The sequence below is a fragment of the Protomyctophum parallelum genome (assembly GCF_964188405.1).
Source record: "Protomyctophum parallelum genome assembly, chromosome: 12".
Taxonomy (NCBI): domain Eukaryota; kingdom Metazoa; phylum Chordata; class Actinopteri; order Myctophiformes; family Myctophidae; genus Protomyctophum; species Protomyctophum parallelum.
The window spans coordinates 38791739-38804644 of NC_139712.1; the positions used below are offsets into that span (position 1 = coordinate 38791739).

General features: G+C 41.3%; 1 protein-coding gene across 2 annotated transcripts in view; it reads left to right on the plus strand.

The window, feature by feature from the left end:
- The first annotated feature begins 5042 nt into the window (after positions 1-5042).
- The window catches only part of arfgef1 (ADP-ribosylation factor guanine nucleotide-exchange factor 1 (brefeldin A-inhibited)), a 65558-nt gene continuing 57694 nt past the window's right edge, over positions 5043-12906 (plus strand). For both annotated transcript variants that reach the window (XM_083778679.1, XM_083778680.1), the window contains exon 1: positions 5043-5345. In XM_083778679.1, the coding sequence (XP_083634805.1) occupies positions 5222-5345 (124 nt within the window). In that variant the 5' untranslated portion in view covers positions 5043-5221. The remainder of the gene's footprint in view (positions 5346-12906) is intronic.

Below are 12906 nucleotides of genomic sequence, written 5' to 3' on the forward strand. Positions count from 1 at the left end.
CTACACTACACTAATAAGGACACATAATAATAACTAATAACCCATCCGTTACTACATGTGGAGTCAACTCCCGCAATTTCCTTCTTCCCATAGTGCGCGGCAACGTAACTGTGGGATGAGCGGCCGCAAAACGGCCGCGAAATTCTAGTAGTTTATATGTATAGTTTCATTATATAGATATTCCACTGTTACTTTCTTAGCTTACGCATGTTTCATGATAAATGTTTTTATGTGATGTATTCCCATGCTTTTTTGTTCTTGCTTAATGTAAGTCGCTCTGGATTAAGAGCGTCTGCTAAATGCCTAAATTGTAAATTGTAAATTGAGTAGAATTATTATATTGTGTGTATGCAGTACTTACTTATTATTACTTAGTTATTATCACCATGCTTTATTTGAACACGTAACTGCAAAAGCGTGTTTTTCTAAATGTCAGATATATATGATTGCCTTTTGTAAGCAAATCACAGCCTTTAGCTCAAAGCTTGGATCAAATGGTCCATTTTAAAATAAACTCTTATTTTATTTGACAGTTACACAGGCCAGAAACAGTGTTGTTAGTAACTCTCCGTGGCAGCGTGGCCTTCCACAATGAATTGTTGTTGTTTTGCCTCCCTTCCTTATATGAAAGGAGGCCAACCCTCTCTTGGTTGCCAAGAAAAGAAAAGACTAAATATTTCCTATTAATATTATAATGTAATTTAATTTTAATTTTACATAAAAAAAAATCCAAAGAAAATTGGGTAGAGGCCCTCGAGACATTCACTTATCGTATACAATAAATCGATCTTGGTACACATTGTGAAATGGGACATGCTAGAGAGGCCTCACAGCTCATGGCTCTAGACTTAGAAAGACTTTTTTCCCTCTGTAGCTGCCAGAGCACTAAATGAGAACATGGACCAAAAACATAGGAACAAAAAATTACGAAATGCCATGGTACAGACAAGTGTCTCTCATTCTTGCTGTATATATGCAATAGCAATATGCAATATGTATGCCTTCTTTTGCACATTTGATTGACATTGCTGATAGGATAGGTGCATCTTCTTCATGTATACCTGCGCGTTTTTGGAACTTCTGTTAAAAGATAAGTTATTGTTCCTAATAAGACAAGACCCTAACCCTAAGTCTTATCCAGTATTTTATCTCAAATCTACCGTACATTCTGCTGCTTATACTTTGTAACAAATAAAACCTTTTGAGGGAACGTAAGGCTGACGGAACATAGGACTCGGAGTGGTACATTTGTTTTCAAAGGTTGGATGTTTAATTGAAAAGGGGCCTAATTAAAACATTTCACATTTAAATTCCCCCGGAGACACCCCTGGGGTTTGTTCACTTGGTATTGGATGGCTTTGTTGTATTGATTCTGCCCTGCAGAGTTCCAAAACATGCTGAGATATTTTCCTCTTTTATTGATTCCCTTTCAAACCAGGAATTTGTTTCTTCTTGTGAACTTGTTCAGTGTCAGTCGTCAGTGAAGTCTAAACATAATTGTCTCCACCAGGCCGAAGGCATGGGGAGAGAGTATGTTTTGCCCTCCGTCCGTGTGTCCGTGTCACGCACTTTCCTACTAGGCTGAGGAATAAATCCCACCCTTTTCACATTGACCTGTTATAGCGCCACCAACAGGTGGATTTTCGCAAAACACATTTTTGGAACAAAATCACTCAAATCATCCAATTGCCATCAAAGGCGTAAGAAGAAATGGCACCCTATTCACATTGGCCTATTATAGCGCCACCAGGAGGCCACAATAACCTGACCTGGCCTGGGGGGGGGAGACTTTTTTTTGGACAGGTGTCATGTTAGTGGAGTCAAATTATATTTTGCAGGTTTGGACTATACCTGCTGTGTGCTGTCAACGGACTACAAAGGATCAATATGGTTTACCATTCTTACAATGATAGCAGCAGTTACAAAGACTTTCTGGCATCAATGCACCTAAGATGAGTGTTATATTTTTTTTCATTTGCTGCTTTCTTTCATTTTAGGGATTTTAGCTGTTTTTGACAGGGGGGTGGGGGCATTCGAGTATGGGGCTAAATATGTATTTTTTTACAACATTTTATAGCGATTTATTATTTTATTATTTACTATAGTCCTACCAGATCCCAGGAAATTACATCTGGCCACAAAAGATCACTGAATGTGAAGGGGGTGACAAACTGACCTGTTGAGCCATACAACACAGTTGTACGGCATCCCTCTATAGTATCCCCCTTCCTGTGATCTTTTGTGACCAGATGTAATTTCCTGGGGTCTAGTAGGACTATAGTAAATTATTTAAAAGAATAATCGCTATAACATTTTCCCCCTGTCAAAAATAGCTAAAATCGCTAAAACGAAAGAAAGCAGCAAATGAAAAAGAAAATTACACACATCTTTTACTTTCTCTAATAACAACCTAAAATATGAACCTAAAGTTGTCCTTTTCTGTGGCCATTGTCCCTGAGTTCCATTCCTCACTGGGGGGCTGTGTCTGACACTGCTGGCCAGAATAAAGACGTCAGAACACAGGCCATGGTTGCAGCAGGTGACCATGACATGATGAGCAAAGATAGATAGGATTTACAAGGATACATAGTAATAAACTGATGCTCTAGTGGAGGCAAGGTTTTGCCGCGGCCCAGAAAAGAACATTGACATCAACAGACCTTTTTTAGGATTTATTATGTTCTGTGTGGATTCCTTTGGGCATCCCTTGGGCACCATTGCCCTGGGTCTGAGTGAGACAACTATTCTGAATGATTCCCCACTAATGGCAGCCTTTACCGAAACAGATCCTGCTTTCCTTGGCCTACCAGAAAGAGACTAATTGAAGCACTTTTCATCTCCGCTCTGGACTACGGGGACATTATATGCAGAAACGCATCAGCTACCACACTTAAAATCTTGGACCCAGTTTATCATTCTGCCCTCAGATTTATAACAGGCGACAGCTATAACACTCATCATTGCATACTATATAATAAGGTTGGTTGCGACAAGGAGAGACCAACATTGGTTTTTATGGCTCTAATTGGGAACTTACCTTCTTATTTAAATTCTCTTTTAAAATGGAAAACCATTTCTTATCATACACGCTCTCAAGAATATTTGATGCTTGAGACCATACATGCCTCCACTACATCTGGAAAGTCTGCCTTTAAGTGCGCTGCCCCACACACTTGGAACACCTTACAGACTTCACTAAAATACAGCTCTCTTCCTTCTGTATATCGCTTTCATCTTGACATATCAACGCTGGTAAATATCAACTGTACCTGTTTTAATTGAGCACTATGCAATGTTCCCTTATTATTATTATTACCAGTAATATTTTACTCTATTTATCTATGTTTTGTTTTCTTGTTGTTTTCTTGTTTTATGTTATGTTTTGTGTCCCCCCCCCCCCCCCCACTGTACATTGTTGATGTGTTGTAATCACGGCACCACTGAAAAAGAGGGTCCCAGCCCTCAGTGTGTTCTCCGAGAACTAAATAACGGTTGAAATGAAATGTCAATAGAAGCATGTTGCTATAGGTATAGCATATTGATGTTTTCAATTCTTTCATTGTAGTTATGAAAGTTAAAATGATTTAAGCTATATACTATAACTATGCTAAAATGTGCTGTGCCATGTATTTGGTGAAAAAGGAACACAATTATTAAAGCAAATACCGGTAGCTAAAGTCACATTAATATCAGCGGAGACACCAATACAAAATGGAAAAAATAAAATAAGAAAATACATTTTAAATACAAACAAAAATAGTACACTCAATTACAAAAACAACAGGCCTTGTTCACGAGTGAGGGGAGGACGGAGAAGAAGATCAGCCAGAGAATCCGAGCAGCAGGTGCAGTATTGCAGTCGCTGTACCGGCGCATCCCACAAGGAGGAGACCCCCGGGCAGACCAAGGATGAGATGGAGGGATTACATTGTCTCACTGGCCTCGGAACCTCAGGATCCCCCAGGAGGATGTTACTAATGTTGCTCTGGAGAGTGAAATCTGGATCTCTCTGGTGGAGCTGTGAATTGCTCCCGCGACTCGACTACGGATAAGCGGTTGAAGATGGATGGATGGATGGAATTACAAAAACAAGAGAAAGAAACAAATGGTCTTGGGCCGTGTATGTTGCTACTGGTGTGTCTCAAGATACTGAGTGGGAGGTAGTCTACTTTATGAACCATGTCATAATGACCTTCTAGAACTGTTGTTCCTAATTATAAAGTTCTGAGATATGCAGTTCCCCCCACTCTCTCTAGGAATGTTTGCAGCTACAGTCTATCTTTCAGAACGTTCATATCTTTCATTTGAACTTTTATATGCTGCTACTTTTTTGCCATGGAAACGTCAAATGAGCTATTATGTGTCAAATAGCACGGTTTTCTGGTTCCAATATTTGTGGGACTTTCCTAACTGTAAGCTGCTGCCTAGGGTCATATCTTATTAGCCAAAGCAAAACTGTTGTATCATAAGCTTTGGGAGTAATACTGCCAGGGGGAATGGGGAGTAAGCATAGCATTGTTGTCAAACTTGTCACAGTCCAAAAAGCAGAATGAGAGTTGAAAGATTGATTTGAAGCCGCTCCATCTACGGTATAAAAAATTTATCAAATTGTATTGTTGTTGCATTATGTATTTAAATGCCTCAATTAATTGAATACACAGGATCACAATGGAAACAATTAAGGGCTTATAGGTTTTTACTTTGTGTTATCCCAGCAACATTGAATAATTAATCATATTCGAACAGTCACAGATAACTTTAAAAATGAAGGTTAAAGCTTTGGTTGATACCACATGCAATGTTCCAACTAAATACTCTGTATAAATAAGCAAAGAACAAGGTTACGTTGCGCTATAGAACTACAATCATGACAGCGTCCCCTCCCACCCCCCACCCCATCTCTCTCTCTCTCTCTCTCTCTCTCTCTCTCTCTCTCTCTCTCTCTCTCTCTCTCTCTCTCTCTCTCTCTCTCTCTCTCTCTCTCTCTCTCTCCCTCACTGCAGCCGTTCGTTCTTAACGTACGTGACGTCGTTTCCTCTCCTTCCAACATGGCGCAGGCAGGTTGCTAATGGAAATCTGAGGGATTTACCCCACCTTCTGTGTTTATTTATGTTCGTCTGTTAGGGACAGTGCGAGTGACATTTACAAAGGAATATACGGTACCTTTTGGAGACGGTCGCGGTCCTTGGGACAGGTACAGATCGGCCCGATTCGGTGCGACATGCATGAGGGCAAAAAGACGAAAAACATGTTCCTCACCCGAGCTTTGGAAAAGATCCTGGCCGACAAGGAGGTCAAAAAGGCTCATCATTCTCAATTGCGAAAAGCCTGTGAGGTGGCATTGGGTAAGTTATGTTATTATTGTTATTCTTGCAGTATTATTGATTTGGACACGTCATATACACACAGCCCTCGCCGATTCACCCCTTAATGTGTATGTGTGTCAGTGTCGCATCAACATCCTGGTGTTTACTGTTTAGTAATATATTTAGATTTGTGTCGACTAGACGACTACATTGGCACTGTGCATTGTTTCATGTGTTGGCAGGGGAAATCGTTGTTTAATCTGTGAGTGTGTATTGTGAAATGATCGCGTGGAGTACGGAAATGGTGCAAAAGGGGTGTTGGGTGGTTTGCAGCTACATTGTTGTAGCAATTGCTGCTTCGAAACTGTAACAAGGTTTTGTTAGAGAGGGTGGGAAAAGTTACGTTATATACGTTCCAATTCACACTACACACGTCCTGTGAATGACACGCAAACCGACCACTTATAGAATAGACGATACACAGTTAATTCAATCACAGCCTATGATGTTATCTACGTAAACGCATGGCGTGCGCCGGTGTTTGCGTAGTTTCCTGGTGGAAATGAAGCCGTGTCCGTATATAGGAAGAAGGGAGTGGTGGTGATGATGGAGACAGAGACATTGTTGTCAGTATTTTCCACACAAGGCTTAATATCTGAATATATATATTCCCTGATCACTATGTATCCCATTCCCATCCGTCTCCAGTAGGTGTGTGACGATCTATGATGGCGTGAGGATAGAAAGCAACACATCTCAGTACAGTAGCACTAGCAGCAGGTGCATTCAATTGTCCGATTACTGTACAGCATTCTTATGGACAAATTCTTATTGGCTGGCCTTGTGATGTGGGAGTGGCTTATGATATAACAAATGGGGAAGTTGTGCCTACTATTTCAACTGACATTCTGAAGGTAAACCATGTGTATGTTTTACCTTCATGAGGATATATATCTTGATATTTCAACACAGGGGTGTGTGTGATCATGTGTTGCCAGTCTCGGGCTCTGTGGTTTGGACACAGTAATTTGACACTGCCACTGAAACAATGGGTCCATCTGGTATTGCAGCCAAACAGCCTACCTTTCCCTACTGTAGCTGCCCCATAACAGAGCTCGGAGGCATTCCAAGTCTGTGCAAAGTAAACCACTAAACCCCAAGGCCATTGGATATTTATACAGTTATCTTGTTTGTCCAAGCTCTCTATCGCTTGCAAATAATGTATTCTATTCCAGACCAAACCTGCACCCTGACATTTTCTTTTTAAATTGGAAGAAAACTTGTGCTCTCTGTGAAAGGTTAGTTGAGGACACTCATTGAAGAGATGAAGCCCCCTCACTTGGGCTTTAATAAGCAGCATTAGTCAGATATTCAGTGGGTGTGAGTGCTCTGTGGTCAGAAAACCAATTCAAGGCGGCCTCCAATTTACCATTAGAAAAACGAAATGGTAAATGGTCTCCATTTCTATAGTGTTTTTGTCCAAAACACTTGCACAGTGTGCATTACCTTCACCCAGTTAAATTCAATGGCGGAAGCAACCATTCAAGGCCTGCTCATTGGTAGCCCTGAAACATGCATAATCAGTCATGACGCAACTGAAGCCAGTTTTACTCGATCACTACATTTACAGTAAAAACGTGTACATAAACATTCAGATTTCAAATATAAAGTACTCACCACGTGGGCCTCAGCTATTTTTCTCAAACGGTGTCAGGTGTGTGTTCGGAAACTCACAGTTGCACACCGGGAGCGCACTCGCCTATTAGTTTGTATTGGCAGTGTGGTCAGCGTGCCTATATCGAACATACCCAGTGTTTCAGAGTGCCACACTCCTCCCGACCGATAGGGGCATGTAGTTGAAAGCCTATGGCAAAAAAAAAAGCCTTTTTATTGAACAACGTGGAATGCAACAATGCTAATCGCTGTACCAGTAAATTTCTAACACCCGTGGCCCACGTGGTGAGTACTTTATATTTTAAATGTGAATGTTTATATACACGTTTGCCCTGTAAATGTAGTGATCGTGTAAAACAGGGCTCCAGTTGTGCCATGACGTTCGTGAAGTACGAGCGTCATGTGAACCATGGCTAGCTCATTGGGAGCAGCTACAGTAGGTGTTCAGTGTCAAAGACAAATTGACACCAACCATGTGGAACCTTAACAACCACTGCTGCTCCTAAATGATGGGATTCAAAAACCCATAGGAATGTGTCAATGTGAATATTTTCAAATTGCCGAACCCTAAGGGTAGGATATATATACCATAACCATAGTCACATTATGCTAATACAGGTACTTTTACCTATTAATGAAGCATCTGAATGGAGCTTTAACCAGTGAGACTGAAAATGCCTGGAACAAAAGTAGCCTAGCTCTAATACAGTAGCTCTGCATATCAAAACCACTGGGTGACCTAGTATACCGAATGACTTACATAATCCCTTCTAGCTCCTGGGGCTCGGAGACATCTCTGAGAGAATGCCACTGCCGCTATATCCAGTCTTCTGGCTCTAGCGCAGCATCCCTGATGTCATGAGCAACTAGTTGTATTTAGATACAGATATACAGATGGGTGTTCAAGGAGTTCTGTTGAACAGCAGGGATCGGACCATTTTTATACAATAGATAACAGACCCGCGCCACAGAGACATGTACTCATAACAATAAATACCAGGTCAGTATACAGTACTGATTCTTGTCTTGGCTTAGCGTACTTGTGTGTGTTTCAATAGAAGCAAGTTGTCTTGACTAAGCTGTGTTATCCCCCCCACATTCTAGTCCTCCTATCTTTACGTTCAACTTTGTTTATTTATTGAAATGTCACTGAGCAACTTCCCCTGAACACTCAATTTTGCATCTTGCCAGAAAGAGTGCATGATGGAACCGACTGCAGAATCCCCCATTGTCTTTGGATCGCACACTAGGCTTATTTCACTTCTTTGAAGGAGCTGTCTAATAGCAGTAAAGCTAAAGAGTGCAGGAGTGACAGTTGACTAAAAATATCACAGACAGGGTGTTACTGCCCACCGACTCAGAGACTTCTTTCGAGGTTTGACTCAAGATTCTTTATTGTCATGGTGAGCCAGCTGTGTGAGATGCTGTGGCAAGTGGGAGGGCTTGTTGTTTTAAAATCTACCATATCCTATCTCATAAGACTCATATGCAAGATGTATGTGGCTTTGCTTTGCAGCAGGTGACAGGATTCCTCAGGGCACATAAACCTAAGTAAGCAACGTTTCCCAAACGATAGCGATATATTGGAAATGAAGTCTTGCTGAAACCTTGCGAGAAGCTTAGTGCCTACACCGTAGGCACTCACAGTATCTGTACCCTCAGGGTACATATAATGATCTGGGGGTCAGAGCATGCAGAAAATAGTGGCCTCATATCCTATTGCTGCTGCATTCCTCATTCACCTCTTTCATTTCACACTCCAATGTGAATACATATTCAGCTTGGAGTTGGCGTTGGGGGAGGGAAAGGCATTTAAAACTGCTTGGTAAAAAAAACTCCACAGATGATTTGCTTAATGTGCAACATTGTTTTCTCACTCAACACAGTAAACAAACCAACATACAGTATAGGTGTATACAATGTATCTGCACATTTCTCTTAAGACCTTGTTTAGTACCTAAAATTAGACAACAATTTCTGTGTCAAAAGTAACACGGCAGAAAGAGGCAAAATTGTGAAAATCTACAGTACATGCTCATAACACCTCGCAACTCTCACAACGCTGAACAGAGTCAAACTAACTCTGTGACTTCTGTAAGTCATAAATACAAGTGCTTGTCAGGGTGAGAAAAAGTGTTCTTTGAGGCCATTGGAAAAATAGGAAAGTACAATTTTGAAATTTAGAAGAGTTGAGAGGCCACTTCAGTTTAAAAAATCACCCCCCTGTGAAGTAAGTGGTGCAACTCCGTGTAGCGGTCCCCGCGGGGTCCCCTGGACACACAGGAACGTGCCCAGGGTGCACTGCCCACCCCACATCCGAAACGGTTGAGAAATGACAGTTACCGTGTGGGGGTCCCCTGGGGGTCCCTCTACTGTACTGTACTGTCGCACCCGAAATCATCATATATCCAGTGTGTGTGTGTGTGTGTGTGTGTGTGTGTTAGGCTGCGCAAGTGACACTTGAAAACAAACCAAACGTTATTTTTGTGCTCAGGACAGACCCAGCCAGGGACAGACACACATAGCTCCATAATGAAGTGGTTGCACCACTTAAAAATTAGGTAGGCCCTCTAGTTGGGTATAAAGTGTGGTTTGAAGTACTATGGCATAAATGTTGAGATAATTAACATGCACTGCCTGTTTGCTTAATACAATTTGAAGGACACTACATGTTCATCATTACATTGTTCTGAATAAACAAGAAATGATCACATAGTGATATTTGTCAGGTGAAAGAAGCACTGTCTCCATTGTGTTCTCCCCCCACCCGGCACCCTATTAGTATGATAATTGTTTTAGTAACATGTATGTTTGTGTGTCACAACCTCGCGGCCGTTGCTTGTGTTCGTTTCCAACGATCTGTGCGTGGTTCAATGACTGTTTTGTTGTGGCTTTGCATTGGCTGAGCTGCGCTGTTTCAGCCGCGATTGGTTTGAAGTTACCTATAGAGTGACATTGCAAACGTGTCAAATTACTGTAGCTGCTAGAAGCAGCCAATCGCATCGGTATGACTAGCGTGTCGATCTTGTCGTCTAACGTTCAGGAGTAAACACTAGTCAGGTTTCACCTTACAAAAACTAATGATGCAAAACCTGGAAGCTGTTAACTCCATTGAAATGGTTCACTGACATTCAGTTTGTATGAGGCAGACTTCTGTGTTTTCCGCATGCTCTGATCTATAAGCTAATGGCGCATTTTGAGCTTTTTTGTGTAGAGTGGGGAAAAAGAGATGACCAAGCACAAACCTAATCCCAGTCATTATTATATTAGTTTGTCTTATGTATAAGTAATGTCTTCTAAATCATGACAGTGTTATGAAAAAGCTATATCAGTGGTTCTCAAACTATTTCATGTCCAGGACCCCCAGAATTATTTATGATTTGGAAAATCCAATTCCAGTGTGTGTGTTCTGTGCATGGTTCCCTGGTACCGAAGAGTAGCAGAGACAGACTGGCATGGTGAAAGGTTTTCCATATTCGTATGAATTAATGATGATTTATGTTTGCACAAGTTCTTACTGTGTGTTTCCAAGATACAATAATATAAAATAAATATTTCTTTCATGAATGAAGTTGAGAGTTAGGCCCTCATTCAGCCCGGGATGCTATTTAAGTTGGTGATTGAATGAAACATGACTGGGCAAAGCTAGTGGTTGGAGATGGAGTATTTTTCTCCTTGATATGATGGACAAAGTCCACTCAATGCTGAAACATAACAACAAATCAATGGGGATGCAGAATTCTCTCTTTGATGTGATGGACGACAAATTGAACAGTGAAAACAAATTTGATCTCTAGCTGTTTTGTTATGAAAAGCATTTTTTATTTGATACTTAAAGCTGCACTAGTATGTAACTACTTTCCTGTTCTACTACCCCAGATTTGAAATATTAACCACTGAGCTAATAGTCTGCCTACTTGCCCAGGGGGAATCTAGGATTTTAGAACTTTTACTCAAGTATGGCTGTCTACACCAATGTTGAAAGTTACAGGAGAGACATACCGGAATGTACATATGTAACTAAATACTGTAAAATGTATGTCCTTTGTCCATTATGGATGCACAAATCAGACAATTTAGTCAATAATAATCGTGTACGTGTGTTTATAATTATATACATACTGTAGTGAATGGAATGCAGCTATGCTGAAATTGGGATGCTGATTGTTATTGTTTCACTAGGTGGATGTCGGTGTGTTTGTGTTGACCAGAACATCACTTTAGGGGCCCTTTTTACAGATATTAGGGACTTTACGGCTACGGCAGTCCACTCCGGCAAATGGAAATGGATCAGTGCTCGAATACACAAACCTGCTTGCCGTCGAAAGCCCTTTCTACTACGGCAAAACCTACACTTACACGAAGTGTCTACATCGCCATGTTTATTGAAATTAGCTGTCATACATTTACACCGATTGCTCCATCACCTCTCTTGGCATGCTCTGAATGAAGAAATAACACTAATACCATATGTCATATTTACCATGTTTATTAACTGTTTTAGAATAACACAGATTGCTCCAGCACCTTACTCTTTCCACTGCTGATCATGTCCAGCGCATGTAAGAATTATCGGCAAGTTAGCTGACGCGCGACAGGGTGTTAAAAAAAAAGTGTTTGACACATGCTTCATAGATCAAAAATGGATGGGAACCTGTCGCCGACGGCTGTTTGCGTAACGATTTTGACAGCTACGGCGATTGCGTCGTAGCCGCCTTAGTTCCGCCTAGCGGAGCCGTCCTGAAAACAGTCGTTGCTTAAAGTCCCTGTTAAAGAAGAGGACAGGACAGAGAGAGGCTTGATGTTGGGTTTTCTCCTTTTACTTTCTCCCATTTGTTTTAGTGTTGACAGACAGTACGGTAGGCAGCTTGGTATGGTGTCATTAAGCAGTGTGGACAGTCTGGACACGTGCTCCTCCATGACAAGCTATGCCACAGCTATGCTCACACATGATAAGAACCATAAGCGATCCAGTTTAATTAAGGTTCTCGACATGACTCCCAAATGCCCCATTCACACACCATCACAGCTTCTCTGAATATTTTAGACATGGTAGAGAGTACCAATGTGTAATTAAGGTGCCCCCCCTCGCCATTAATGAATAAAAGTGAAAACAGTCTTTTTTCTTTGTAATATGCAGTAAAGACACATCAGACAGGGAGGGAATCCACTCACTGATGTCGAAGTTGAGACAGTATAGGATGGAGATGGCAGAGTGTCTGTAGTATTTTATGTCAACATATTTTCTACAGGAAATGTCCAGCGTGATATATGGGTTCCCCCTGAAAGGCTCTTCTGTCACACACTGCATCGATGTGTTATGTCTCTGTCTTCACTGTCACATTTGTGTCTTTAGGGCTTAAACCTAAATGCAGAAACTTAAAAGCCAAGGCTAGAAAATGCATAGGCCACCCATCCTCATAGGCAGATGAAAACCATAGACTGTAAAAAATATGGACAAAGCGTTCCCCGGGTCTAACATGAACGTAAAATGAAGCCTGTAATGATATGCTAATTCCTGATGTAAGTCGCCATCTTTTGGTACCAGCTGGCCATTGGCTGGCTCCGTTTTGTACCAGCTGGTCATTGGCTGCCCAGACAACGAGGCGGGACTTCCCCCCTTCTTCTCCGTTGGTTTTTATTTTGACTCGAGTGGGAGGAGAAGACTCTTGAGTGGGAGGGGAATCCCGATCATAGACTGTAACGGTAGCCACGCCCCTCAGAACATACGCGACTTTATGGTCATTTCTTTAATTAATGGGACCATAATTTTCCAAAAAGAATATTATGACATTAGAAATGAGACTTTAAACTAGTGACTGGAAGAAGAAAGTATTCATGACCATGTTTATTAAGGTAATACAGTCTAGGTGAAGTTGGGCCAAAATACATGGGCCTCTATGGAGCTATGGGGCTTTTTGGGTCC